Source organism: Tripterygium wilfordii, chromosome 13 (assembly GCF_013401445.1).
Source record: "Tripterygium wilfordii isolate XIE 37 chromosome 13, ASM1340144v1, whole genome shotgun sequence".
Taxonomy (NCBI): domain Eukaryota; kingdom Viridiplantae; phylum Streptophyta; class Magnoliopsida; order Celastrales; family Celastraceae; genus Tripterygium; species Tripterygium wilfordii.
Genome location: NC_052244.1, coordinates 12,463,593 through 12,491,570, shown reverse-complemented (window position 1 = coordinate 12,491,570; position 27,978 = coordinate 12,463,593). Strand labels below are relative to the sequence as shown.

Here is a 27,978-nt window from a genome sequence, read left to right as displayed (position 1 = left end):
AGTAAATATCTGAAGTTAGTCGCAAGTAAAAAATCAAATTAGTAAACATCCTGTTACTTAGGCATTTACGGGGACAAAGTCTGTTTTTCTTGTTAAACTACTTCCATTAACATAGGCACAGCCTGACCCATTATTTCAACTAACAAGCAGTCTCACTCACACTCACACTCACTTGGCGTTTTCAGTAGCTCTTACGCTGCTCACACAAATGAATTTGACAGTGATCTTCTCACTCAAATCTTAGCTAGTAAAGAAGAAGAAGAAGAAGAACCCATTTCAGTGTTGAAAAATCCCATGAAAGTCCAAATGGCCAGCAATTGAAAGTGAAAAGAAAAAGGCGAGGAAATGTGTCACACAAGAAAATGTTGTGGATGAGAGAATAAGAACACCCACTCAAAGAAAGATGTGCATTTGTGCCTCAATAAAGTGGAAAATGACACAAGAAGCAGTATATTTAAACCCAGTCTCTCTCTCTTTCACTCTCAACACCAAAAAGAGGCACACTTGCGTTGTTGCTAATGTGTGTACACAGGTTATCTGATGAAAGTTCTGAATGGTCACCAATGGCAACTCCTCTGAGAAAGGTGTTTGACAGAATCTCGGGTCTTGCAATTCCTTTGAAGAGGAAAAGTGTGCCATGTGGGAGAACAATCTTTCGCGGAGATGTTGAGCAGGATGATCAGTTTCAGTATGCAACTACTCGTTGCCTCAAGTCATACTACAGTGTCTTCGTTGCTCGATTAGCTATCATGGTTTGTGAATTTCTTCTTATCAGTCTGTCTATCTCAATGAAGTTTTGGATATGTAGTTAGAGTGATCACTTATGTATGTAGTTTAATCAATTTGAATGGATATTGATCAGACAAAGAGAAACACAGTTGTCCAACAACTTCAATTATATTGTTTTGTAAGTTCTTAATTTAGAGTTTAATCAGGCTAGAGCTTTTAGAATATGCAGAAGAGTTTGAATTATGAGTTCTAGCGAGGATAGCAACTTTGTGTAATTTTCTTTCGCGGTTAAACTGCACTTAAGTTCATGGTAATATATATATATATATATATATACACACACACACATATATCCTGTTATATGCATACTCTGAATTGATTGGAAGAACTTAATTTGCACATCAAAAACTGATCTCTTTCAGTACCCAGGAATTGTAATTTATAGTAATGGCTCTATGCAGGTCATGTTGGCAATTTTAATTGGGTTGCTGACTGTGCTTACATGGCATTTTACGAAAGTTTATACTACGAAATCATTGAACAGTTTAGCATATGGCCTTCGTTACGAGCTTCTACAGCGTCCAATGTTACGGATGTGGAATATCTTGAACTCTACTTCAGAAATAACAATAGCCCAAGTTAAGCTGTCTGAGTATGTGATTAGTAAATACAGCAAACCAGCCACTCAAGTACAACAAGTTGAGGTTGATTTAAAGTTTTTATTTTGTTATTTTTGTGGCTTTTTCAATATAGTTTGCTGACATTTTTTTTTTGGAACTTTTTATCAGCTCTATGGCATGATGAGGGATGTAACATGGGCACTGTTTGTAAGCCGTAAAGCTCTCAATGCGATAACAATAAGTTATAGGAATGGTTTTGTACAGGGTTTCCATAGAGATCATAGAAGTAACAACACATTTTACATCTACTCAGATCTTGTAAACTATTCAATCAGTGCTAGTGGATCTGAAGATTCCAATTTTCTGGCATCGCGTCGTGGATGGAATGATCAATCCATAAGGGGCAACCTTTCGGCAATTTGGTATCGTGAACCACTGGATCCCATCACTGGTCAGAGGATAGGAAAACCAATGCAAATCCCACCCGATGATCTAATCAACATTGCTGGCCTTTCACAAGTACCAGATGGTGTGGCTTCATGGCATGTTGCAGTTAGCAAGTTCATAGATTCTCCATTGCTCTCAGCAGCATTGCCTGTATGGGATGCTAACAATGAAAGTATCATGGCTGTTGTTGGCGTTACTACAGCACTTTACAGTGTTGGCCAGCTGATGAAAGAACTTGTAGAAGTTCATAGTGGTCACATCTATTTGACCTCTCAAGAGGGCTATTTGCTGGCTACTTCCACAAATGCTCCTCTCCTTAGAAATTCTACAACGGGACCCAAGCTTATGATGGCTGTTGACTCAGAGGATCGCATAATCCAACAGGGAGCTCAATGGCTACAGAAACTCTACGGCAATAAGCTTCCTCCTGGTCATGTGGTTCATGTAGAAGATGCCAAGCTTGATGACCAGCAATATTACATTGATTCATTCTTTCTTAATCTTAAAAGACTTCCCATGGTAAGTTTTGATTATACGCCAATTCTTTCATTGTAACCAGAAGAAAAATATTTCTTTGTCTAATTTATGTGAGATTCTTTTTTCTTGTAGGTTGGGGTAATTATCATTCCAAGAAAATATATAATGGGAAGAGTAGAAGAGAGAGCTTACAAAACATTGGTCATACTAATATCTGCATCTGTTTGTATCCTGATTATCGGATGTGTTTGTATTCTGATCCTGACAAATGGAGTATCAAAGGAAATGAAGCTAAGAGCAGAACTAATAAGCCAACTCGATGCAAGGAGAAGAGCAGAGGCATCAAGCAACTATAAAAGCCAATTTCTGGCGAACATGAGGTGAGGGATTGTGGAACATATAAAGTTCGGCTAGTTGATACATTTATCCCACTTGAATATCTGAATATCTCTGCTCCTGGGGATTGTTAAGTCAAATCTGATTTAAGTTCAAGCATGTTATATTTTAGCGAGTAATGTCTTCTTTTTTTATCTTCAAGATAGTGAATGTGATTATTGTTGTCTTAACAGTCATGAATTAAGGACACCGATGGCCGCAGTAATTGGGCTGCTGGACATTCTTATAAGCGATGATTGTCTCACAAATGAACAATATGCAACAGTTACTCAGATTAGAAAATGCTCAACAACTTTACTCCGGCTCCTTAACAACATTTTAGATCTGAGCAAGGTCAGATGTTCTATATGTTTCCTTTTGATGGAATTTACCAATTTTGAATGTAAATCTAAGTTCAAATGTAAGAAAGAGTTTAGCAACCTATCAGAACATTATCATGAATTTGTGAGCAGAACATTTTGACAAGGCATAAGGTTTATTCAAAACCTACACATTCTCAACAGATATCACAATTTTTTCATCCCATTATGCTTTATAATCTGTGTCTTAACATATATCATATAGGTTGAATCTGGCAAACTGGTGCTGGAGGAAGCTGAGTTTGATTTGGGACGAGAACTTGAAGGACTTTTTGACATGTTCTCTGTACAGTGCATTAATCACAATGTTGAGACTGTTCTGGACCTCTCTGGTATGCTTTAATCTTGAGGAAGTATGAGCAGAAGAAAGTGTTTCGAGTTCTTTTTTTTTTTTTATGTTAAATAGTGCTAAATGATTGATTTTAATTTTTCAGATGATATGCCAAAATTAGTTCGGGGAGACTCTGCCCGAGTCGTTCAAATATTTGCCAATCTGATAAGCAATTCTATCAAGTTTACAACGTGTAAGTGCAACTTACTTATCTCTTGATTGACGGCTCTACTTATAGTGTCTTGCAGTTGAATAAAGAATGGCCACTAACCAAAAACTGATAATTGTAAAGGAAAACTGAAGAATGAGAGGTGAATGGTGAAATGAATTTTGTCCCAATTTGGAGGATGAACCCTTCTGAGACAATATTCGCCAGTACATTCTTAAGTAACAGCTTGCACATGGATTAACTATGAATATGTAGATACTTTTAAGAGGTGAATGGTGAAATGAATTTGGTCCCGATTTAGAGGATGAACCCTCGGTTGATTCTGAGACAATATTCACCAGTACATTCTCAAGTAACAGCTTGCACATGGATCAACTATGAATATATAGATACTTTTAAGAAGAATTACATCCAAGTATATCTACCTATGTGTTTTACATCAGCATTAATAACTGTTTCAAATGGCTTGCAGCGGGTCATATTGTTCTGCGGGGATGGTGCGAGAATCTTGATGACACTGGAAAGTTTCTCCTCCATCAAAAGAAAGCACTGTGTGCGCTCAACACAATTCTGAAGCACCAGGGACATCATATGAGGAAGGCGTGTAAGAGGGATAATAAAGTGATTCTTTGGTTCGAAGTTGATGACACTGGCTGTGGTATGAACCCGAAGAATGTTGACATTTCCTAAATCAAAACTTTGCACTTCCTGGAAACTAATGCTAGTTTGATTTAATTTTCTGTAGGAATTGATCCAAGCAAATGGGAGTCTGTATTTGAAAGTTTTGAGCAAGCAGATCCCTCAACAACTCGAACGTACGTAGCTTAAACAAACTTCATCACCCAAATTGGCTGAATTTTCAATTGCAATGTTATGCTGTATTTATGTTTATAAATATCTTCAGGCATGGAGGCACTGGTCTTGGATTATGCATTGTTCGCACCTTGGTGAGTAAATCTTTCGACAATATAAAATTCCCGTGCATGTTAAATCAAATAAAACATACATGACAATGGATTGTGAATTTTGGAATTTTGGTTTGTTTTTAGTTCCTGTTTTCAAGTGATTTTAGTTATTTTCCTGTTTTCTGTATTTTCTAAAATGGACGACCAAACGTGTTTTCGGAGTTGTTTTTCTGTAATCCAAAAAATAAAAATAAAATATATAGAAGACGAACATACCAAACATATTGATGTTCTATAATTCACAACATCAACGTGAATGCCCCATAATTTTGATTTTACTGGTGACAACAGGTAAACAAGATGGGAGGAGAGATCAAGGTTGTGAAAAAGAATGGCCCTGGAACTTTAATGCGATTATACTTGCTTCTTAGTACACCTATTGATGGTGGAGAGCAGCACTGTGAAGTAGATTTCTCAATGCATAATGTTGTGGTGAGTTAAAAGTTATACTTTTTGGAACAGTGAATATAAGAAATAATCAAATGAAGAAAGGAAAAGGAGTTCCTACATTAAAAAAGAGTTCAAATTGAAACCTCTAACAAATTCAAAATGTGAATGCAGGTGCTGCTTGCACTGTATGGTAGCATGGGGAGAGTCGTTACGTCCAACTGGTTGCGTAAAAATGGGGTGTCTACTCTGCAAGCTTCTGAGTGGAATGAGCTGACACAAATGCTTCGAGAACTCTTTTATTGCAGAAGACGAAACAATGAATACTTCAACACTCATTCCTCTCTAAGTGAAACTTTAAAAGCTGAAGTTCGCAAGATCAGGGACATGAGTAACCCGGTTATTATCATTGCTCTTGATATAGCAGTACTGGACTTGAGCACGGACATATGGAAGGAACAGATAAACTACCTTGACAAATTCTCTGGTAAAGCCAAGTTTGCATGGATGCTAAATCATGACACTTCAAATGCAATAAAGATGGAGCTGCGCCAGAAAGGGCATGTGTTGATGGTTAACAAACCACTGTACAAGGCCAAAATGATTCAGATCCTGGAAGCTGTCATGAAGGAGAGAAACCTTGAACTGCAGATGAAGACTTCAAATCAATTGAGAGAAACAAGAAATGGTGATTCCCATGAGTGTCTTGAGATAGATTCCATTCAGTTTGACACTGCTAGCTCTGATGATTCAGATATGTGTGAAAAGGTTAGTGCTGATTCTGGCAATGGATTTATATTCCATGAGAATCAAAGGGAAGAGAACTGCTTGGTTGACTCAAAAGTAAACAATTTGCCATCAGAAGAAGAGCATTGTCCAACCCGACCCAACTCCCACACCACCGGGAACGGAAAGCCCATGTTAATGTGCACCAAACAAGCATCACTTTTCATAGAACCTCAATTTGAGAACTCTAAATGCTGGAAACAACAATCTCAGACCAGCTGTACTGAACAGAAGGGGAACTCTTATGCGAGCAATGCTGCAAAAGAACAAAAAGCTCTCGATGGCCTCAGGATTTTGCTAGCAGAAGATACTCCGGTGCTCCAGAGAGTTGCAACCATAATGCTGGAAAAAATGGGAGCTACAGTTGTTGCTGTGGGGGATGGAATGCAGGCTGTAGATGCTTTAAGTTCCATGCTTGATGCAGAAGAGTCAACAGCAGGGGACTACATCTCAGTTTCACCTCCAATTGACTTGGTCTTAATGGATTGTCAGGTAAAAATCATAAGCAGGTGCATAGTTTATTTCTTTAACAATTCACAAATGCTAAAGCTCTAACCTTCTCTTATGTTCATGGAAAACCCAGATGCCGAAGATGGATGGATATGAAGCAACAAAGGCAATAAGGAAATCAGAAGAAGGAACTGAGATGCATATTCCTATTGTTGCATTGACAGCCCATGCAATGTCATCAGATGAAGCCAAATGCTTGGAGGTGGGAATGGATGCTTATTTAACAAAGCCTATCGACTACAAGCTTATGGTTTCCACCATTCTTTCTCTCACTAAAAGGGCCTAAACTCATGGACCTTTTTCTTCCAGAAAGATTTGTCAACGAATGTGAAATAACACAACAGAAACAGGCATAAATGCCAGGAAATTTTGTAACAACTTTGTATTCCACTGACCAACTCCGAGGCTCATGATGGCCAATTTTCCTATCTGTCTTCCAAAATTACAGTTCAGATGATAAATTTTGATTTCACAAAGAATCAATCAGCATGTGTTAGTAATAAGAAACCGTCTACAGAAGACAAATAGAACAAGAGAAAGAAGGGCTCTTTGGGTTGGGGTATCTTTTGCTTTCTATCTGACAGGAAGGGATGGTTCTTTCATTGCATTGATAGAAGTCTAACTAGAAAAAGATCTCTCTATCACTTTGAGAAGAGAATCGTTGGTTTGACCGACGAACTACGTGGGAAAATGGACCCTCTTTCTTTGCAAGCAAGTATTGGAAGCGCCTTCTAATCGACCTGAACAAGAACAATTCATAGTTGCGAATTGCCCTGTAGACCCGTCGGTAACGAGTGCTTTGACGGGTGCCCCTTTGGACAATTTCTCGAATATAACGAGCTAAAGTAGCGCGAGAAAGGGGACTCCCGCGGGCAGAAAAACGCACACGGAGTGGAGGAATTCCGTCGCGAAAAGGGCAGCCTCGATATGTTTTTCTATCTCCGCCTGTATATAGACGAGGTTACTGACAGACTCTCAAGGGAAAGCCGTAAAGTTGGTGCCTTCTGAGCTCATTGTTAATTAAGGGCGATCCAACATTGGAATGTCCGAACAAAAACATTCGGTTCTGCTGTTCTCTCTCGTCTCAATAGGTCAGTGTTATGATGTTAATTGTCCCGTTTTTCACCAACTGGCCTATTAGCTCAGCTGGTTAGAGCGTCGTGCTAATAACGCGAAGGTCGCAGGTTCGAGACCTGCATGGGCCATTTTGCTTTTTTTATTGCTCATTCTGCCAAACACAAGGGCCATTTTGCTTTTTTCATAGCTCATTCTGCCAAACACAAATGGCCCGAAACATGGGGCTTCCGCCTGGTCCTTAACCCAAATAGGCCATTTTGTTTTTTTTATTGCTCATTCTGCCAAACACAAATGGCCCGAAACATCGGGCTTCCGCCTGATCCTTAACCCAAATAGAAACTTGGGTCATATTATGCCCATTCTGCCAAACACAAATGGGTCGAAACATCGGGCGGGCTTCAGCCTGATCCTTAAGTACCCTGATAGAAACTTGGGTCATGTTATTGAAGAGCCCACGAAACGGCTAGTACGTAAAACGGAAACCTTCAACGGTCTGAAAATTCAAATCTATTTGTCCATGTAAACGCAAACACACTCACTTTCTTCGTCTCCTATCCCTCCATATCTGCTTTTTCTCCACAGAGAAGTACCTGCTCATATTCTTCTTCACTCACGCTATTCCCAAGAGATGCTGAATGCCCCGCCAGGATTTCGAACCTCCAAATCTGCTCCCTCTTCTCCGGCCAAGCCTTTGGGTGTCTCAAGAGCTCGATCTGAGTCCTTCCATCCTATTCATAAAGTCCCAGTCAGTGACAGTCCATATGTAAGAGCGAAGACCCAAGAGAAGCTGAATGCTCCGCCAGAATTTCGAACCTCCAATTCTGCTCCCTCTTCTCCGGCCAAGCCTTTGGGTGTCTCAAAAACTCGATCTGAGTCCTTCCATGCGATTCATAAAGTCTCAGTCAGTGACAGTCCATATGTAAGAGCGAAGAATATGCAGGTAATGATTCTGGTTCATCTCAAAATTGTTGATTCTTTTTTTTTTCCCTGATGGGTTGTTTCTTTGTTTGAACAGTTGGTGAAGAAGGATCCAGACAGGGCAATTCCCCTGTTTTGGGCAGCAATAAATGCTGGAGACAGAGTGGATAGTGCTCTAAAAGACATGGCCATTGTCATGAAGCAACAAAACCGAGCAGAGGAAGCCATTGAAGCCATTAAGTCACTTAGAATACGATGTTCAGACCAAGCCCAAGAGTCCCTTGATAACATCCTTCTGGATCTGTACAAGGTACTTGAAAATATTGCCCTCTCTGTGTTATTTGGATTAACCAAGTAGTGATTGAAGTCTTTGCTTTTAATGGGTGTATTGCATTATACTTCGTAGAGATGTGGGAGATTGGATGACCAAATATCACTTTTAAAGCACAAGCTTTACTTGATACATCAAGGGCTTGCTTTCAATGGGAAACGCACCAAGACAGCAAGGTCTCAAGGGAAAAAGTTTCAGGTCTCTGTTGAACAAGAAGCAACTAGGTTGCTGGTACGAATCCAAGAATTTTTATTATCTTCTCTATATTGAATATCTATGGAAAACTATTCTAAATGGGTTTTTAATTTCCTGTTTCAGGGGAACCTGGGTTGGGCATTGATGCAGCAGAACAACTATACTGAGGCAGAGGATGCTTACCGGCGGGCACTTTCGTTTGCTCTAGATAATAACAAGATGTGCAATCTGGGAATATGTTTGATGAAACAGGGGAGGATTTCTGAAGCAAAAGAGACACTCCGACGAGTGAACCCAGCAGTCGCTGATGGTCCAAGAGGCCAAGACTCCCATCTCAAGGCCTATGAAAGGGCGCAGCAGATGCTCAAGGACCTTGAGTCAGAGATGATGAACAAAGGAGGAGGGGACAGGGTCGAACAAAGAAGGCTCTTCGACGCCTTCCTGGGTTCTTCATCAATTTGGCAGCCTCAGCCTTGCAGGGATCATCACACTGTGTTTACAGCAACAACTGCAGTTCAGTCTCGAGATGATTTTGCCGATGAGAACATCAATTTATCAAATATAGTTCCCAGCCAGAGAAATTTCAACAAACAAGTGGTCCCTTCTTTTGTGAATTCACTGAATGTCGATGCACCCCCATTTTATTCCACCAAATTAACTGAGGACCCAATGGTGAATGACCCAATTGGGAATCAGTTCCATGAGAATCTAAAGAGAGCACGATCTGGAAATGCGGCCAATTTTAGCAGACTCTCAAAGGCATATGTTGAAACAAAAATACCAGAGCATAAGTCAAGAAGGTTGTCAGATGAAACAGATGGCAAGTTGTCTGAATTGTTGCCAGACAACAAGGATTTTGAAGAGGCAATCATGGGTGCGGTTCTGGGTTCTACAATTGCAGCAGGGAAGCTTGTTGACACAAGCAAAACTGTTTCTGGGATGTTGGAGACGAAGAAGATTGAGAAGAGGCTGAAGGTCTTTCAGGATATAACTCTCTCTCCAAAAGCCTGATTTAGATTTTTTTATTAGACTAATCAAACTAATTTAATTTCACTGAAATAGAATTGTAGTTTAGGTTTGGAGATGAGGCTCTCCCTTGACTCCAATTCCTGCTTCTGCAGAGTGGAGAGGAAGCAAACTATGTAGCAGCCTAGCAGGTAGATACCACCATCTATTATTTGTGATTGACACTCCAATAAGAGGTATCTGAATATCTGTAATATTTATTGTTTATCTTAATTTATGCACCTTTATGAGATGAAGTTTAACCAAAACCACATAGTTGAGCAGCTCAAGTACCTCATCACCGTGCCATCTACGGAGCCTACTTCTGAAATACATAGGCAATCAACTCTCCAGCTGGTTCTTGAAGTCCAGCAGTGGCACCAGTCCTTCTGCAACCTGGTAAAGGCCCATATTGAGTCCCTCACAGGCTGGCTTCGGTTGAGCCTTTTCCAGTTCAGCAAAACCCAACTTTCCAGAAGGAATCAGGAATCACAAACTTATTCTCTTTGTGAAGAATGGCACCTTGCTGTTTACCGGATCCCGGACAAAGGGGCATCTGAAGGAATCAAGAGTTTCTGAACAGTAATACATGCCATTGTAGTTCAGCACACAGTGGAGCGTAAACAGAAGCAGAAGTCAGACGTTGCATTCAAGGATTTTGAGAAGAGAGAAGCCAAGCTGAGATCACTAGAGAACAAGTATGGCGCGTTTTCGATGCCTGAATCCTCCAAAAAACCCAGTAACAGAAAAGCAAGCCAAGGCAGTGTTCTTGAGGGCAAAGGCAGAGGAAGTCGAAGAGAAGACTAAGCATGAAAAGGCAGTAAGTATAACTAGGGCAATGACAATCAATAACCTGCAGTTGGGTTTCCCTCACGTATGTCAGGCACTGGTGGGATTTTCGAGTGTTCGTATGCAAGCATTTGAGGCTACTACATTAAGAACCCACGAAGAGGATTAGAGGATAAAAGTGGGGAAGATGTAATATAAAAGCAATCTTATCATCCTAAATGAAAAATAATTTTGCGTTTCTATAGCTAAAAAGTGTTTTGCAGCGTTGCATCTGATCAAAAGCCAAGGTTCTCCCGCTGCTTCCACGACCACAGAGTGCAGATCTCTGAAATTTTTGATATTTGAAGATGAAATGTTTAATCATATTTACAAAATCAGAAGAGTGAAGAAACAATTAGAAAGTATGAATAGCTGCTCTACATGCGAAAACAGTGACCCAAATTAAGCCAAATCCGCTACTAACACAAGGTATTTCTAATCCCAATCTTCTATTTCATCACCAGAAATTTCACTTTCATGGTCATCCAAGCTCAACTTCTCAATATCACCGTGTACCATCCCGCTGCTCTGTATTAGCATCTGATGATCTTCAAGCGCTCCAGATGTTCGAAGACCAAGCCAATTGGAAACAGGTGTGTACTCGGTAGCTATAACTGATAAATCACAAAAGCTCGGTGTAGTAAATCTCTGCCTTACAATCTCTTTCTGCAACGATGCATGAATGGAAAACCACTAAATATGCGAAAAAAGGGTGTGATATGACCATAAACGTCAAAGTAACAGTCAACCCACCTTATTCTGCAATGTCGACTGCTCAACCTGCCAGAGCTTTGGCCTGCGAATAGCATGCCACCTGCAAGTTCCCATTATCTGGTCATATGTGTCAATGTAATTGCACAAATAGAAGAACATGTTCAGGTATAAATAAAACACCTGGAACGAAGAGGATGAGAATTTCCAAATAAAACACCACGAACTGAAACTGAAGCTGAAGCAGATTGAAGAACGCCTTCTGCCTCATTATATCTAGCCAGCATTCCTCGGAAAGAAGCAAGAAGCAAATCAGCATCACTTAGATATGAAGCCATGCCCCAGGCATCATCCATTGCTTCCTCACTCAGAAAATCTAATGCTGTCACAAAATCATATAAAAAGAGTATGAAGCAAGTTACTTCTAATATTTTTTTTTGAAAAATAACAAAAGATATCGCATTCAGAAAGCAAGAGCAACATGTAGGTCAATAAGTTACCATTTTCATGTAGAAAATCAGTAATAGGTCTTGATTGCCCATGTGCTTGACAGAGTATCTTTTCAGGAGCATCCATTTTTAATGGTAATCTAGAAAATTTCTCTGATATATCAAATGCATTTCCATCTGCAACAGAAAAACATAAGCCGAGGAGAATAATCATATAGAACCATTTTAAACAGCATACCAATATTTCAAGCAAAAATAAATTATACACAATCTTGATATATGAAGTTTTAAATCACCTCATACCACAAATCCAGATAAAAGAAGCTGCATGGAGCTCAAGAGAAACCTAAAAGCAACTTTAGGACCTACCCAACGCCATGGTATTTTCAGTTTCTCTTTTGTTGTGTAGAAATTTTCCGAGGGCATGAAATAGAGAGAGGGTCTCATCTCTACCAAAATGTAAAGAAAATCCACCATCCAAAGCATTGAGGTCATGCGTTCTTTCTTTTGAGTAGCCGGAAGGAAGATCAGATGGTGATAATCTATGCATTAAATCTGGTTTCAGCACGAAAAGCTGTAAAGATGTAATTGCATGTCTGATGTCACCTCCACTGGATTTTGCTATTATACCAATCTGTTCATCAGACAAATTACAGTGCTCTTCTCTGCAAATTCTAGTAAGTGTCTTCTTGATGGAATTATATGTAATTGGATTAAATGCAACCTAAAAGATTTACAGAAGTAGTCCAAAATTAATATTTCACAATGGCTTAAATCAAACTGCAGAAAGAAAATTATTGAAGGTGACCTTACAAGCCCCAGCAGTCTCAAGGGATGACTGAAGTTCTTCCAAAAGCCTTGTAGTCTGATCGGCTGGATCCGCATGGCCATTGGCAGTCACCAGTATTGCTGTTGGTGTCTGAACTGATGTCACAAGAAGAAACAAGCAGTTTTGCAGTTTTTCAAAAGCAGCTCGTCCATTAGTCATCGGTAGATCATCAATCAGGAGTATGATTGATGATTTTGACTCAACAGGAAAAGATGAAGGAAGCAACCCGTACTTTCTTACTTTCTCAACGAAGGTTTCAAACTCATCCAACTTAGATCTGTACTGTATCCCTATTAGAAAGAAAGTAAAACAAGCAGAGATCATAGCTCTATGTTGGAAAGGGAAGCTTAAAGCCTTAACTGAGATTCACACCCTATTTGGCACCATATATAATAACTAGGCTAGAGTGAACAATTCACTGATATACAACTCACTTGGTCAAGTATGGATTTGCAGGAGAGAGTCAACATATCCCTATTCCCTAGTCTGGAACCTAACTAACAATTCTGGTTTATATTGTACTTCAAATACCTGTATCAGAGTTTATTAGAATGTAAATACCTGAATTAAAGTTATGGACGTGTTCTTGCCATGCTGTGGGAGTGGGTGTATTCCATTCACATACTCTGGCTCCAAGATGTGATGCAATCACATGAATAGTTGCCTATAACATGAGAAGCTTGGTCTTTCAGATGTCAATGTCAATAATTAAGCTTCACATAATAAGGCAACTGAACTGTATGAAGGAAGCGATTCAAATCCCCATCCCCATTGAAAAATAAAAGAAAAGGAATAATAAAAAAGGGAAGCAACTGAACATCATCATAAACAGAAAATCCTTTATCCTAAACAATTTGGGGTCACCTACATAAATCCACGAGAAAAAGTAGTCAAAGTCTACTTCATAGATTCTTCTACGCCATTTATTCCGGTTCGCAATGAACATCAGGCAACAATTATTAGCATTGTGGTTATATAATCCTATGATTGGTTAAACTGCACAATTTATGACTTAATGTTGCTGATTTCACAAAGTTCAGCAGGACAAAAAATGGAAATCATAAACATAATTGTCAAATGGAAAACCATGTTGTAACTTGTTTGATTTAGATTTCTAAGCACCAACAGTTGATTGGCAACGAACCGAGGGAGCAAAATGCCAAAAAGTTGCTCATGTGGCTATATCTAAATCAATAAATCGTTTCTTAAACAAGAACACAGAGCACATATGCTCACTAATCAATTTATAGCGCAATTTTTCCCTTTACTCCACTCAGATCTTGCACATGAATTTACAAATTTCCATCATGCCCAATTATCTCTCCTCAATATGACCACCATTTATCTTGCAAATCAGAGAGCCAGCATCAATTGGCAACTTAACTGTCAAACTGATATGATGAAGGATCGTTTAAACAAAGGCTAATACAAAGGAGAGACAACATACGGATTTTCCAACACCAGCTTGCCCAGAGATGAGAAGGACATGGTTACTCAACTCATCCTGTAAACAACAGCAACAAAACCATAATGCGATGGAGATTAAAAAACCCAATAGCTCACATGAAAGAAAACACATGCATATGATAATCATCCAACTTGTGTCATCTTATTATTGGTCCTGTTTTCCAATAGATAAACCATTCAACAGATTGTGCTATCGTCATTGTCATCCCTCAAAACTAAGGAATTGCATGAAATCCTGCTGGCATTTAGCAACATCTGAAGGCATATAACAATGATTCCATGCACTAAAGAATTATATGAAATAACAGAGCAGCAAATCAGAATTCAAGCCAACACCACAAAATAAACCTTTTATATAGTTTCGGTACAAATGGCAGAAAAACTTAATATATGTTTAACTAAAAATTCCACCATATGCACCATCCTCCCATCTGTGCAAGCAAGTTACTATATCCTCTATGCTGGTACAATGAATTCTCAAACCCAAAGATATGATTTGTTCTTTTATCCCCTATTTCTAAGTAAGGATATCAAATGCACTATTTTTCCATCTGTGTGCGCAAGTTACCACATCCAGTATACTGGCACAATGAAGCCTCTCATCATCATCATTTGAGCCTTATCCCAAAAGTTTGGGATCGGCTTCATGAATCTATGAGAAAATAAAGGAAATCCACTACTTGTATCCATTACAATGAAGCCTCTATTCCCATATATATGCATCATTCTTTTATCTCCTAGTTCAATGTAAGGATCTTGAATGTTATCACAATATCTTTCAAAGCTATAAAACTACCTTTGAAGGGGTCAATCTTCCCTCAAACCACACCTTGACTTCTTCAATCTGCAGGTACAAAATCAAACTGATCAATTGGATACTCAAAGTCTCAAACACAGGTTTTAAAAAAAGTGAAGCCAACCTTCTTTTTGTGAACAGCAAGCTCTTCCAAAGAACGAGGTTGGTATTTATCAATCCATAGTTCTTTTTTGTTGTTCCTTCCAAAACCTGAACCAGGTTTCCGTTACTTTTTGGCAATTGAAAGACCAGGAAATGCATGATTAATAGGAAAAGATGTGCACCATGCAGGAATGTACTTATTTTTCATAAAAAATGCATAATATAATATTAAGGGCAAATGGCAGGTGCAGCAGGTCCCAAGTTTAAACTTGCTAACAGACACCCAGTTTTCAAATTCATGGAGACTCCCCAACCGTAAATGAAGTCAATGGGAGGAACATGTGCATATATAAATGAAGCCAACAGGAGGAAGACGGAGGAGATATCCCAGAAAATTTGAAAACTGGGGATCTGATAGAGATTATACCAACAGAAGAGGAAAATCCCCCAAAAAAAGAGCAGCAACAGACCCAAAGTAAGTAAGAAAATAAAATAACCGAAGGGTAAGAATCAAAGCTTAATGCCAATTAGGAAGACTCTCAATTCATGGAAACATCCAAAGCATAGATAGAACACAAACAGAGGAATCTTATGGGGTCTTGTTGCATTTGCCCTAAAAATAAATAAGGGGGAAAACTACTTAATTTTTAAAAATTGAGACCACTGTAGAACTAAATACAGATAGAAAAAACACTACCAAAGCCATGTCCTGACACCAAAACTATAAGAGAATAGTCGTGATTCATGTAACAAGGGAAAAAACTACAGAATTACTTAAGTGACCAAAATGATACAGAAACACAAACAATATAAGTGATAGGAGCGTGGAAACAATTCTGTGTGGAACCACATAAATGAGCATGTCTAGCAAAGATCAATATATGCTAATCTTACATAAAAGGCATACCGGTAGATACCTTGGACCCAGAAATAACTTCATCGAAGTCTTGGAAAGAAGACCTGATCTGCATTAGACAAAATCAATATCATATTCCTGCAATTAGCATAGGTAAAAAAATGATAAAAAAAAATTCCCTGAAATTATGCTCCAGGAATTCTAATAACAGTATCAACCCAGATTCAAAGGTCAGTTGCAATTAAAACCAAACGATGAGGCCCAAGCATACACAAACACACAATACGAAACTGAAGTATACCTCATCTACATAACTAGATTCTACACACAATCGAGAGCTAGAATCGGAAATGCGACGCTTCTTCTTCCCCGCTCTAGGCTCCGTTCGAGTAACCAATGATCTGGAATTCGGCTTTGAATAACTCCGTTTTGAACTCAACAAAGGAACATAATCTTCGTCATCTGAAGACGATAAGACAACAACAGTATTTCTCTTTCCCATAACCATCACCAGCCAGAACCTCTCCTCGCGTCTTAGTCTTCGGTACGGACAACCCTAGCTTTCAAATCCTTCATCGTTTCGAGGAGATTCTCCGATGCAACGAAACCGTAACCGATAACCGGAAGCCTCAAATTTCCGGAGACTAGATGCAAGGGAATCACCGTAGAGCGACAGGAATAGAGATGCCGAAAACAAAAGGCGCGATTTGGTACTCTGTTACTTCACGTATAGGCTTTAGAAGGAAGAGAATTTCGCGCGGGTTGGGGAAAATGCGAGGTAAAGCGTAGGCGAGAAGCTAAAAATGGGTTAGAAAGGGCCACATTCAAAATTTTATTTGGGCCAAGCCCATAACCTTGAAAAACTAACACAACCCATTTGGCCAACAAAATGGGTTAAAGTAAGCCACATTCAAAATTTTATTTGGGCCAAGCCCATATCCTTTAAAAATAAAACGGCCCATTTGGCCAACATAGCGGCCCAAACATTTCCGCTCTTGTCGGCGCCTTACCAGCTTCCTTCACCTACCCAACCCAACAACTCCTCTCCTTTTTCTTCCTCCACATACACGAAGCAGGTCCTACAATGCTCAACAAGCTGCAATTCGTCCTCTGATCAGAATCCGAACCGGGACTTCATGGCATCCACTGCTTCAAGTTTATTCACTCTTTCCATCGCCAAGCCGTCCTCTCTCCACAGGGACTGTTTCTTCATCCGGCTTCGGAGCTCAAACTCCATCTCCATGTGCTCAGAGGGATTCGTGACGCGGAGTTCTGTTGACTTGATTCGGAGCGGGTTGAGTGTGAGCCAGGCGAGGTCTCCGATACGCGCGAGGGCGACGACGCAGGTGATGGATCAGTCTGTTGGTGAAGCCGGCTCTAAGGCTCCGACGATTGTCGAGGTCGATTTGGGGGACCGGAGCTACCCGATTTACATTGGATCGGGCCTTCTTGATCAACCCGAACTGCTCCAAAAGTAATATCATTGTTTCTGTTATTGTTCTAGTTGTCGTTTTGTTCTTTCAATTTACAACATTTGGATCCCATTCGCCTAGAGCTTTTATCTTTTTATGTTAACTTAGGGAAATAGTAAAGACAAGTTCATTGCAATCGTTTCATGCTTTGGCTCTTGTTCTGTAGAATGAACTGACAAAGTTGTTTGTTCTGGTTCAAAGAAAGTGAAAGCACCTGAACCCATTGTCATATTAATTTTATTTGTATTCAAGTGATTCTTTTTCTAAGTTCATGGCTTTCTATTGGGTTAATGTCTCATATTGGTGATTATAATACTACAGGCATGTTCATGGGAAGAAAGTACTTGTGGTCACTAACACCACAGTTGCGCCGCTATACCTGGATAAAGTTGTTGATGCCTTAACTAGAGGGAACCCTAATGTTTCAGTTGAGCATGTGATTTTACCTGATGGCGAGAAATACAAGGACATGGTGCATATCCTACTGTTTATACTGGCATTTCTGTGTCGAAAGAATAGCGGCAGTTACAATTGAACTAACTGTTAACTTGTGCTGATAGGACACTCTTATGAAAGTCTTTGACAAAGCCATTGAATCAAGACTAGACAGGCGATGTACATTTGTTGCCCTTGGAGGTGGCGTGATTGGCGACATGTGTGGTTATGCGGCAGCTTCTTTTCTCCGTGGTGTTAATTTCATTCAGATTCCTACAACTGTTATGGCACAGGTTTTTTTTTATATCCATACAGCTTTCTTCTTTGGAATTATTCTCGTATGTCCAATGAATATAATGCCTATATTTTTACAATTTTTTGTATCCCAGGTAGATTCTTCTGTTGGCGGTAAAACTGGCATAAACCACCGCCTTGGGAAGAACTTGATTGGTGCATTTTACCAACCTCAATGCGTACTTATAGATACTGATACGTTAAACACACTGCCAGATAGGGAATTGGCCTCAGGACTTGCAGAGGTTGTTAAGTATGGACTTATAAGGGATGCTGAATTCTTCGAGTGGCAGGAGAAAAATATGCAGGCATTGATGGCAAGGTATGTTATAGCTTTCTTTACTCTTAAAGCCTTGGTTTAGTTTTTGCCCCTACAATAATGTTTTTCTTCAAGTCCCTGATAAATATTATTCAAATTAATGGTCCTTTAATCTTCATGCCCATTCATTTTTTGTACCAAACTATTGAACTTTGAATAAGGCCTATACCGACACTGAATTTCAGTTACTCTCCTTACAAGTGCAATAAGTTATGTCTGTGATTATGCATGAGTATTTCGGATTGGTTCATTGCAGAGATCCAAGTGCACTGGCTTATGCTATAAAGCGTTCTTGTGAAAACAAGGCAGAGGTTGTTTCTTTGGATGAGAAAGAAAGTGGGCTGAGAGCAACACTAAACTTGGGTCACACATTTGGCCATGTATGTGCTGTATTTATACAGTTAACCTTCTTCCAATTTATGCTAATCAGCATGGTAATTTATATGCTTGCATTGCTTTGGTATTTGGTAAATGCTATTTTACATGACTTATTTACTTGGATTGACTAACTAACTGTATGCATGCGGATGTGCCACTGAAATGCAGCGAAAAATGTGTGACATGTTTGTATAGGTTTGAATATAGTTCTAGGCATCAACATGAATACATGATAAAGGGATGTAGCTTAGAAAGTGGCATGTCTTTTTCAGGCAATAGAAACTGGGTTTGGATATGGGCAATGGCTCCATGGAGAAGCTGTTGCAGCTGGCACGGTATGATATTGCTTCTACTTCTTCGTATACACCTTATGTTATCCTCAATCCATCTACCCCTCTCTTGTATTACTTTTTTTAAGCTTAGCTACGATGTGTATTAATATTCAGGTTATGGCTGTTGACATGTCCTACCGCCTTGGTTGGATTGATAAATCACTTGTGAAACGAGTTCATGACATTCTCAATCAGGCTAAATTACCCACCATCCCTCCGGAAACAATGACTGTGGAGATGTTCAAGTCTGTCATGGCTGTGAGTTACAATCGACTGTTATTCTTTGAAGCTCTGCCTGTTATCATATTTTTTACTCACTTTTTATTTCTCTAATGTGCCAGGTTGACAAGAAGGTTGCTGATGGGTTGCTGAGGCTTATCCTTCTCAAAGGTCCTCTGGGGAGCTGTGTTTTCACAGGCGATTACGATAGAAAGGCCCTGGATGACACTCTCCATTCATTTTGCAAGTCTTGATCGGTTTATTCTTATTGCAGCTGCAGCTGCATATGCAATTGTTGTACTAGATGCATCCGCCAAGTTGTAACTTAAGAAATATTGGCCCAATCAATAAAATATATTTTTCCAATTATTTTTTCTCCTCACATCCCAGACTGATGGTTGTCATTTGAGTAAACTATTTCCTGTAACCACGTTGAACTTGGATGGCTAGATTTCTGAGACACCAGGGCAAAGACGGCCATCCTCGTTGAATATCACGGGCATCCTCATCGAATATCGCCTGCTCGAATGGTGCATAACATCTGCTCTTTGCCAAGCAGTGCTGCATGACATCACCAGAGAGTTTGGTTAAAACATTGTCTCTGATTCTGATTATATGAATCTGGAATAACAGAAAGGCATCTCTCAAGTATAAGACTGGTTGAGAAACATTTTCTTAAAATTGGACAATCTCTGTTGTCATGGAACATCAAGTAAAGCAGCTAGTTTTGGATATCTGACTTTCCCCATGGCCTAACTTGTGGGGGATGATTTTTCAGTTTTGTAGCTGTAGATTGTGTCTCTGTTGGCAGTTAAAAGCCGAACACCATTCGGGTTTCCTCCTATTTCCTCTAAGATAACCACAAGATTTCCCGTTGGCTTCAGGTGAGCTCTTGGGATTATGGTACCTGATTATGCAAAAGCCTATCAACATAAACCAAATTAAAGGAAAGAGAAGAGAAGAGAAGCTCTAGCTCTTTTCCCACCAATGATCAACGATCTTCCATCATAAGTCACAGACTTGTCTTGCTTTCCTCCATATGCAACTACCAATGTAACCCACAATTACTTATTGAACAGGAACAAAAACCGAGCTCTGTTTTTCTGCTCACAGTTAAAGTCTCCGTTAGTAGAAACTACAGAGTGAGCTAATTCAAGTAGAGTTCATATCGGAACATGTCTTTCTCACTCAATCAGGGAACAATAACTCGTCTCACGGCTTAGGATAGATGCATGACACTAATGTCAGAAGTCCAAACCCAGACATGAGATTTTCTTGATCTCGTGACCTTTCGACCCACTCTCAGGAGGGGTTAGGAGCGCCCTCCCTCTTGATTTGAGGCTGACCTAGCCACTAACTGAAATTCGAAATTGGCGGGTGCCAACGTCACAGTCCTTACCGAGAACAAGAAGTAGTCCTAATTGCAACTAAATAATTATGACCAAAAAAAAGGTGGCGAAGTTGATGATCGTGAGGATCCGATCCATAAGTGGGCGGATCCGGATTCCCTGGCCCAACCAACTACTCCGATTAATTGGCAAATAACAAAAAAAGAAAAAAGAAAAACAATCGGTGGGTGTAGTTGGCGAAGAGTGGTTCGCTCAACGAACGCTTCAACGGCAACATTTCACGCCCCAAAGAAGGTCTTCTCTTTTGATCTCTCCAAACTTACTATCCATCTTCCCCCATTTTTCCCACATTTTCTAGGATTAGGTCTCCAATTACTGTTCTCTTTTCTTCGATTTCTCTCTTTAGGGTATCTTTCAAGTTTTGCATTTTGTTCTTGTTTCCTTCGTTGCAGAGATGGCTGATTGAAGAAACCCAGATTGGTGGTTTCTGTGGTTTTTCGTTTGTGGAATTGAAGAAGGTCCTCAGGTGAAGATCTGAGGTTAATTTCTTTTTTTTTGTTTGGGATTCTTGGGGTTAAATTTGAATAAGAATTAGGAAGAAAAGAAAATGAGCGCATCAAGGTTTATCAAGTGCGTCACAGTCGGGGATGGTGCCGTTGGTAAAACATGCCTCCTTATTTCCTACACCAGCAACACTTTTCCTACGGTAATCTTCTCTCATTTCTTTCTATTATCTCTTTTTTTCTTTTTTATTCGTTCATTTCCTGTTTGGGAAAGATTTGAGCTTTGTTTTGGGGATTTTTTGTTCGTTGATTATAGTGGCAGAGATTTTTATTTTTTCCTGAATTTTTGTGGTTCTTTCTGTTGTGGCAAAAAGGGATATCAAAGGGGTAACTATAGGCGTACTACTACGTTGAGGGAATGAAATTTCTTTCTTTTTGGTGAAAACGGATTGTGTTTGGTCTTGTCAGCAAAGAGAGCAAAGTAAAACATCAAAAATCCGTGAATATGAGGCTTTATTTGTTGAGGGATTTTACATCTGTTGGATGATAAATGCAGATAAATTATTGAAGAGTGTTGTTTGATCTTGTATGTACTTTGGGATGTTGAAGGTGCTAAATGAGTTTAAGATTCTATCCTCATCAGTTAGGCCTTACTTTCTTCTTTAGTTTTTATTTTTGCCTGACTTTTACAGTGATATGCAATTGTCATTTCTGATCTACAATTAAGATGTTATAATTTTATGATTCACATGACACCATTGATTGTATGTTTATCACTTTTCCAAAGAAAATCCATTAAAAAAAGAATGTTTCAACACCAAATAAGTTACAAATTGTGCTAAGACACATTTTTGAGTGCTTTGTAAGGGGCACTGATGAATGATCTGTGCTTTTGTCTGATTCTTTTTCCCCTGTTGATGGGATGCAGGATTATGTGCCAACTGTGTTTGACAATTTCAGCGCTAATGTGGTTGTGAATGGAGCCACTGTCAACCTGGGATTGTGGGATACTGCTGGTAACTTTTTTTCCCTTTCACCTTTCTTTAGTTTAATGGAACAATTAGCAGGGAATTTTTCTCGTGTCTGAAATTGTTAATGTTGTGGAACAGGACAAGAGGATTATAACAGATTAAGACCTTTGAGTTACCGTGGGGCAGATGTTTTCATACTGGCATTTTCTCTCATTAGCAAGGCCAGTTATGAAAATGTTTCCAAGAAGGTCAGGATCTATTTACTGAACAGTGCTTTGTCATTTTACTTTTTAAGCGAAGAAATAACTTTTTCAGTTGATCAAATCATAGTACTGATTGTTTCGCTCTTCGGCTTCTTTTTCCAGTGGATTCCAGAGTTGAAACATTATGCGCCTGGTGTTCCAATAGTTCTTGTTGGAACCAAGCTTGGTGAGATTTCTCTTTTTAGTTGCTGATTTTACTTTAGGAAAATCTCATTTCTTAGCTTCCTTGATCTTCTTTGCGTGGAATTACTTAATATTTTATCTGCCAATTTTCCGAATTTGTTCTTCAGAAGAATGAAATTTGTGGAAAGCAATGGAATAATGTGCATGAGTTATACAAATATGGCTTGGGCTCTACTCATTTCATTTAATGACGGAAGTTGTAGTTACATTCTATCTTGTATAAAGCTCGTAAGGTCCACTTTTAGGCTTGCTTAAATGATTATATTTGACCCTCGCCTAACTGCATTCCCTTTGCCGAACTCAGTCAGTTTCATTTTATTGGTTGTAGCTATTAGGCTACCTTGTTTATAGTTTAATTTTTCCTCTTTTAGTTTATCATGCTTTTCTTTTTCTCTAACATCTTGTAGCTACATAGTACATACAACATAATGGTCGAGGTTTCCTGAAAGCATGTGTTTTTCAGTATTTGCAATTGCATGTCATTTGAAAATTCCATTGTTGTAATGATCATTTTGTTGAGAAGACAACATTTTTCTTCAGCATTGAAATTTTTTACCATCATAAAGTTCTGCCATGGTTTGACTTTTGCATTCCTATGCCCTTTTCAACTGCGGTCTTTTATTGTTGGTGAATTCTTTGGTGCTGCTTGCATACAGTAGTGTTGTATGTGATCTCAATTTTATTGTTATCTTAATTACTTTAACTGAATTTATTTTTGGGAGCAATCGAATGGCTGATTTGGCGGTGTGATTATGGGTATTGGGTAGGCAAGATATTTTTCAGTTCCCTTTCCCATTCCATTCCATTCCAAGATATTTTTCAAGGAATGAAGTGCTGGGACGATAATGTGTTGTCATTTAGACTCGGATATTCGCAAGTATGTTTCTATGGCTGTACTCATGGTGAATTCTTTTTATTCTATTGACGTTGTGACTGAGCTGCTTTTTATAGATTATTTTCTTACATAATACCCCTTATTGTTTTGTGAAATTTAATGCGCCAGATCTTCGGGATGACAAGCAGTTCTTTATAGACCATCCTGGTGCAGTCCCCATCACTACAGCACAGGTACAGAAAAATGCTCCTTATATACTGGCTCTATGGGGGGTTCAATTTCTTTTTTAAATCCTGAGCATGGAAATTCTTTCACTGCAAGTTTTGATCTTCATCATCACAATTTAAACTTTGTTTTTAGGGAGAGGAACTGCGGAAGCTGATTGGTGCACCTGCTTACATCGAATGTAGTTCAAAAACGCAGCAGGTACATATATTTGTCCTCCAGATAGTTTCGTTTCTTTTGATGATTAAGTTACTGGCATTTCTTTTGACATGAAGTTGTGGTACTTTTATCTGCAGAATGTTAAGGGGGTTTTCGATGCAGCAATCAGAGTTGTCCTTCAACCGCCGAAGCAGAAGAAAAAGAAGAGCAAAGCACAAAAGGCCTGCTCCATATTGTGATTTGAAAGAGCGCAAAGGCTCACGGTCACTGTCCTACCATGTTCCCTCCTTTAGGTTTCTACCCTTTGTTGCTCTGGAAGTAGCTGGAGGCCTCGAATTCTTGTCTTAAGAGACTAATTAGGATCTCATTGAAGCATCAGGTGGTTTGATATTGCTTTTACTGGAATTTGTGATTCTAATTACTGAATTCCATTGCAAGATTATCCACCTCCTCCTTCGGTTCTGATATGTTTTTAATGTATTAATTAGACTGGTTGTTGAGTTAGGGAAACAACCTTGCCTCGCATGGACACTTGAATTATGGTCTCTGTATGTTTGTTTTCCTAATGGTTTGGGTATGTTTCTCATCTTGGTATTTCATGCTTAGTCTATTAACATCTTGATAGTTTTTAATCTAAATCTATGGTTCTTTTTCATCTAATACCTTTTGAAGACATCTGTAGAAAGAAAGGTCAGAAGACCAAGGAAGATGGAATTCATGGAAATGATAAGGATATTGCAACAGAAATGGAATGATAAGGATCCATTGAACTGACAATCAGCTCCATTATAATTTCAAACCATAATAGAAAAATATATACAAATGACCAGTTTCGTATATATTATTCCGACAGACCACAAACATAATCTAAAAATTGCAAATCCTACCCACCATAACTACGACCAACTATAGGGATCTAAAACTAATTATACACAGGATATATGGTCATGGGAAATAAACCACAATAAGATATCAATGAAGCTTGTTCTGAGCAACAGCCTGACATAACTCATCCTCATAAAATAATACCCTATTAGAAGCCAGAGGTTTACAAGGCGGCTTGGGCACAACAGGAGGTACCATATGCCTCGTAGGAAATGCAGAATCTTGGAACAATACAGCTGCAATGCGTCTCATCTCGGATGCTTTCATGCGAGAGGGTGGCCGAGCACCATGTCTTGGTGCTTTGGGGGTATGTGGGCTAGGCATCAAAACACCCTTACGATCCCCTCTGCTCCAAATAAATGTAATGAACACAGATAGCACTATAGCAGTTAACATCATTTTGAATAATTTCAAAAGTTTACGAAGAATACAAAAGACTATAGATACCAACTTTACAAAAGGCCAGTGTTCTGTAGGTCTTGGAGTCATTGTCATTAACATCTCCTGTCGACTGCGATCTGGAGTTGTGTAATTAAAGTGAAATTGCCTTGCAATCACAACCTTTTCAAAATATGTAAACATGAGATTAAAACACTGTAGAAAATAACAGTTGATAAGAGCGAGAGAGATGGAGAGGGAGATGGAGAGTTACGGCTTTTCTAATCCTCTGAGAAACGTGAAAAACTGCCTTCAGTTGATCATGGTGCAAGTGACACAATATTTTAACCTTCAGTCATACAAAACAGTAGGAATCAGTATCCAGGGGGAAGAAGGATACAAGACAATGAACGCGTAATACAATTGCAGTCGTAGATATTACAAATAAATAAAAAGCACTTCATTGAGATTAAATTTCAGCATCTGCAATGCCAATACTTTGTGAGTTAAGAGTCCAAAGCACTTGAGAGTTTAAAGAAGGGGAAAAATGAATTCTCAAATTTTCGTGATGTAACACGTCCTTTTTCCTCACTTGAAGAGATTGTTCATGATACTAGATTCTTCACAGACCACATTGTAACACTATAGATTCTTCCTTTGATTAAATTTAGACATAAAAATGTAGAAATCTAAAACACATGAATCTAGTGGAACAAGTATGCAAGTTTTTGTCTACTGCTTGTTATAAAATACCATTCTTTGCTTAAATAAGCTGACAACACAGACAATTGATCCTTGTCATATAGTTTACTTATAACTGTACACAGGCCAATATTAATATATTATCGAAGTCCTGCAGTTATATATGGAATTAAGAGGAATACAAGAAGGAAACAATACCACTCCATAAAATATTTATTATCTTGAAAATGAAATAAATGATGAATGCAACCATTAAGTCAAATGCATGGCAAAAACAACATAGTATGACACCTTCTAGACTAAAATAACACTATCTTACCAAACATGTACGTTTATTTTGATACAAGCACAAGGTAATTACTAATATTTAATAACATATAAGTAATAATTTTAACCAAAATGATATTGGATATGATGTATACCAGTAACTCAATGGGAAGACATTCAAGGCGCGATTCAGATTGACACTCTTCAGTTCGAGGAGTGATTGGTGTCCGAACTAAACTATTCTGCTTACGCAAATCCACAGGTGATAGCATCAAAGGGGTTTTATCACCAACCTTATTTTGAATCATTTGCCCATCATTCTCTGTCTTCTTGGCATCCACAAATCCAATCCTTTTCTTCCCAAGATCCGTGCATGAGTTGGCAGCAGAGGCTTTGCTGTACCTTAGCTGAGCAAGAGCTCCCGGTTTCAAGTACTTGTTGGCAGAGCTCCGTGATCGCCTTTTCTGTTTGGGTGTTCTTGTATTTTTATCCTTCGGAGACTTTTTTCCCATACTTTCCCCTCTTCAGATTTTTTTTATACTTTTAATATAAATTCAATGCTCAACCAAATATAACTTAAGGAACCACCAATCCAAACCTGAAACAAGCATGTTAAAACATTGCTTCGGTTTAACAGGAATCACATCTGAAGCCCTAAATAGCTAAGCAAAGCAAACTGAAAACTCATCCGATTAAAACGAAAATTTAGTAACAAAGAGTAAAAATTATGTGTATCCCAAACTACATAATCAGAGACTGGGAGTCTCCTCGTCAGATTCACAATTCATCTTTAGCCAAAAAATTCAGAACAGAAAAATCAAAAACCCTAGAAATATCTTCATTCCAACAACAAAACGTTGATAATCAAATTCGAATCACAAACAAATAGAAACACGTAAAAAACAACTTTCTAGAAATTAAAATGAAGAAGACAGCCAAAACCAATCGAGAATTATAAATTAGAAACCCCAAATCAAGACCGATAAGGGAAGGTCAGAAGGTACAAACCTCAAATTGAAGGCCCAAACGAATAGACAAGCCAGAGAAATGCCAGAACAAGATCGGAGAGGCAGCGAGAGAGAAGAGGTTTAGAGAGAGAAGCGGAGAGAGGGAAATGATGGAGCAGCTAGGGCTTGCTCTTTATTTGAAATTATTTCAGAACCCCGCCAAAATTTTCAACCACAGTTGCGATGGGGCTGGTGAACAGAAACAGGTTCAGCGACGTTTTTGGGTATAACCACAACGTGGCATCCGATGATAGGACAGTTTTTTTTTTTTCTTTTTGAGTTGTAAGTTTTTAGTGGACGGCGTAGATTGCCCCCTTGATCACACATTTACATTAATATTAAATAAAGTATTTTTGAAATTTATGATATAGAGGGAAATCAGATAATGATAAGTGAAAGTTTCCACTGATAATGATAATTAAACATATTATCTGTGATTTTTTTCCCTTTTTTGTGTAAAAAAAATGTAAATTAAATAGGCAATCTTTTGATCTTATCCTTTTGATGGTACTTGGAAATTTGGAATCTTGGACAAGACGGTCCATCCTTGAAAAATTATTAAGTTCCACACTCATGAAAATAGTGGATCATCCATTACTTCTAAATAAGTTTATGAAGGTTATCATAGTCTTTTCACAGATGAATATCTAAAGAGTATTTTTTAGATCCGACGATGTTTGATGGGGTGGACAGAAGGGTGGAGCTAAATGGGGTAGACCTAAAAAGGTCCCTCATCCTTGGGCTTGGCATTGACAAAGTCTTTATATATCGGGAACCCAACACTTCACTTGGGCCAGGGCCGACAGGCCCACTAACAACATGTATCTGTCCTCTTCAAGAACAACAGCAACCCTTTAAAACGGGTATCCCATTGATGTCATGTTTGGCATCATTGTAACAGATATTGTGTCCGTTTGGATGTGTTGTGAACTGTTATGCGGTACTGTTAGTTCTAAAACTGTGGTGTTGTGAAGTTAGTTCAAACACGAAACTGTTTGGCGCATCACTTTTAAAACTGTCGTTCGGTGTTGTAAGGTGCGTTTGGCGTATCTAAATTACGGT

General features: G+C 38.9%; 6 protein-coding genes, 1 non-coding gene and 1 pseudogene across 9 annotated transcripts; 6 read left to right on the top strand and 2 right to left on the bottom strand.

Annotated features, from left to right (window-relative positions):
• Positions 1-128: 128 nt before the first annotated feature.
• LOC120013616 (histidine kinase 1-like) lies at positions 129-6,733 on the top strand. 2 transcript variants are annotated; one of them, XM_038865490.1, is made up of 13 exons: positions 129-752; positions 1,191-1,427; positions 1,518-2,315; positions 2,406-2,653; positions 2,843-3,002; positions 3,234-3,360; positions 3,463-3,552; positions 4,001-4,186; positions 4,274-4,343; positions 4,433-4,475; positions 4,785-4,925; positions 5,055-6,158; positions 6,250-6,733. In XM_038865490.1, the coding sequence occupies exons 1-13, from the start codon at positions 519-521 to the stop codon at positions 6,460-6,462; spliced, it is 3,651 nt and encodes a 1,216-aa protein (XP_038721418.1). In that variant the 5' UTR covers positions 129-518; the 3' UTR covers positions 6,463-6,733. The 2 variants fall into 2 exon arrangements, with proteins under 2 accessions (XP_038721418.1, XP_038721417.1); XM_038865489.1 differs by having other exon boundaries at positions 1,191-1,433.
• A 574-nt stretch (positions 6,734-7,307) lies between these two features.
• On the top strand, positions 7,308-7,381 carry TRNAI-AAU. Its single transcript has one exon. It is a non-coding gene; the product is annotated as a tRNA-Ile (tRNA).
• A 391-nt stretch (positions 7,382-7,772) lies between these two features.
• Positions 7,773-9,959, top strand: LOC120011914 (protein POLLENLESS 3-LIKE 2-like). The gene is made up of 4 exons (XM_038863085.1): positions 7,773-8,193; positions 8,269-8,481; positions 8,578-8,733; positions 8,821-9,959. The coding sequence occupies exons 1-4, from the start codon at positions 7,882-7,884 to the stop codon at positions 9,706-9,708; spliced, it is 1,569 nt and encodes a 522-aa protein (XP_038719013.1). The 5' UTR covers positions 7,773-7,881; the 3' UTR covers positions 9,709-9,959.
• Positions 9,920-10,660, top strand: LOC120012598 (annotated as a pseudogene).
• A 105-nt stretch (positions 10,661-10,765) lies between these two features.
• LOC120011913 (cell cycle checkpoint protein RAD17) lies at positions 10,766-16,510 on the bottom strand. The gene is made up of 12 exons (XM_038863084.1): positions 16,042-16,510; positions 15,792-15,849; positions 14,907-14,992; positions 14,783-14,830; positions 13,967-14,023; positions 13,081-13,183; positions 12,499-12,809; positions 12,060-12,414; positions 11,742-11,867; positions 11,425-11,623; positions 11,284-11,344; positions 10,766-11,196 (listed from the first exon to the last, which is right to left on the bottom strand). Exons 1-12 carry the CDS (start codon positions 16,246-16,248, stop codon positions 10,966-10,968), a joined length of 1,842 nt encoding a protein of 613 aa, XP_038719012.1. The 5' UTR covers positions 16,249-16,510; the 3' UTR covers positions 10,766-10,965.
• A 298-nt stretch (positions 16,511-16,808) lies between these two features.
• Positions 16,809-19,571, top strand: LOC120011915 (3-dehydroquinate synthase, chloroplastic-like). Its single transcript, XM_038863086.1, has 8 exons — positions 16,809-17,214; positions 17,534-17,684; positions 17,773-17,940; positions 18,037-18,263; positions 18,517-18,640; positions 18,911-18,973; positions 19,085-19,228; positions 19,312-19,571. Exons 1-8 carry the CDS (start codon positions 16,877-16,879, stop codon positions 19,441-19,443), a joined length of 1,347 nt encoding a protein of 448 aa, XP_038719014.1. The 5' UTR covers positions 16,809-16,876; the 3' UTR covers positions 19,444-19,571.
• Positions 19,572-20,711: 1,140 nt separating this feature from the next.
• On the top strand, positions 20,712-24,297 carry LOC120011919 (rac-like GTP-binding protein ARAC1). 2 transcript variants are annotated; one of them, XM_038863091.1, is made up of 8 exons: positions 20,712-20,832; positions 20,991-21,244; positions 21,970-22,057; positions 22,151-22,260; positions 22,378-22,441; positions 23,462-23,526; positions 23,654-23,719; positions 23,815-24,276. In XM_038863091.1, the coding sequence occupies exons 2-8, from the start codon at positions 21,146-21,148 to the stop codon at positions 23,914-23,916; spliced, it is 594 nt and encodes a 197-aa protein (XP_038719019.1). In that variant the 5' UTR covers positions 20,712-20,832; positions 20,991-21,145; the 3' UTR covers positions 23,917-24,276. The 2 variants fall into 2 exon arrangements, with proteins under 2 accessions (XP_038719019.1, XP_038719020.1); XM_038863092.1 differs by lacking the exon at positions 20,712-20,832 and having other exon boundaries at positions 21,141-21,244; positions 23,815-24,297.
• Positions 24,298-24,442: 145 nt separating this feature from the next.
• LOC120011917 (F-box protein At4g35930-like) lies at positions 24,443-27,047 on the bottom strand. The gene is made up of 5 exons (XM_038863087.1): positions 26,918-27,047; positions 26,065-26,507; positions 25,215-25,289; positions 25,014-25,123; positions 24,443-24,908 (listed from the first exon to the last, which is right to left on the bottom strand). The coding sequence occupies exons 2-5, from the start codon at positions 26,419-26,421 to the stop codon at positions 24,650-24,652; spliced, it is 801 nt and encodes a 266-aa protein (XP_038719015.1). The 5' UTR covers positions 26,422-26,507; positions 26,918-27,047; the 3' UTR covers positions 24,443-24,649.
• Positions 27,048-27,978: the final 931 nt, after the last annotated feature.

Coding starts and splice junctions, on each gene's coding strand:
- LOC120013616 (XM_038865489.1), top strand. CDS start 519: ATGTGTGTACACAGGTTATCTGATGAAAGTTCTGAATGGTCACCAATG. Junction 2,316..2,405: donor ATCTTAAAAGACTTCCCATG/GTAAGTTTTGAT, acceptor TTTTTCTTGTAG/GTTGGGGTAATTATCATTCC. Junction 3,553..4,000: donor TTCTATCAAGTTTACAACGT/GTAAGTGCAACT, acceptor AATGGCTTGCAG/CGGGTCATATTGTTCTGCGG.
- LOC120011919 (XM_038863092.1), top strand. CDS start 21,146: ATGAGCGCATCAAGGTTTATCAAGTGCGTCACAGTCGGGGATGGTGCC. Junction 22,058..22,150: donor GGGATTGTGGGATACTGCTG/GTAACTTTTTTT, acceptor GTTGTGGAACAG/GACAAGAGGATTATAACAGA. Junction 22,261..22,377: donor ATGAAAATGTTTCCAAGAAG/GTCAGGATCTAT, acceptor TTCTTTTTCCAG/TGGATTCCAGAGTTGAAACA.
- LOC120011915 (XM_038863086.1), top strand. CDS start 16,877: ATGGCATCCACTGCTTCAAGTTTATTCACTCTTTCCATCGCCAAGCCG. Junction 17,215..17,533: donor CAACCCGAACTGCTCCAAAA/GTAATATCATTG, acceptor ATAATACTACAG/GCATGTTCATGGGAAGAAAG. Junction 18,641..18,910: donor TGGGTCACACATTTGGCCAT/GTATGTGCTGTA, acceptor TGTCTTTTTCAG/GCAATAGAAACTGGGTTTGG.
- LOC120011913 (XM_038863084.1), bottom strand. CDS start 16,248: ATGGTTATGGGAAAGAGAAATACTGTTGTTGTCTTATCGTCTTCAGAT. Junction 11,624..11,741: donor TGATTTTCTACATGAAAATG/GTAACTTATTGA, acceptor ATTTTGTGACAG/CATTAGATTTTCTGAGTGAG. Junction 11,345..11,424: donor TCTCATCCTCTTCGTTCCAG/GTGTTTTATTTA, acceptor GGGAACTTGCAG/GTGGCATGCTATTCGCAGGC.
- LOC120011914 (XM_038863085.1), top strand. CDS start 7,882: ATGCTGAATGCCCCGCCAGGATTTCGAACCTCCAAATCTGCTCCCTCT. Junction 8,194..8,268: donor TAAGAGCGAAGAATATGCAG/GTAATGATTCTG, acceptor TTGTTTGAACAG/TTGGTGAAGAAGGATCCAGA. Junction 8,482..8,577: donor TCCTTCTGGATCTGTACAAG/GTACTTGAAAAT, acceptor TATACTTCGTAG/AGATGTGGGAGATTGGATGA.
- LOC120011917 (XM_038863087.1), bottom strand. CDS start 26,421: ATGGGAAAAAAGTCTCCGAAGGATAAAAATACAAGAACACCCAAACAG. Junction 25,124..25,214: donor CTCAGAGGATTAGAAAAGCC/GTAACTCTCCAT, acceptor TATTTTGAAAAG/GTTGTGATTGCAAGGCAATT. Junction 24,909..25,013: donor GAACACTGGCCTTTTGTAAA/GTTGGTATCTAT, acceptor TATTTGGAGCAG/AGGGGATCGTAAGGGTGTTT.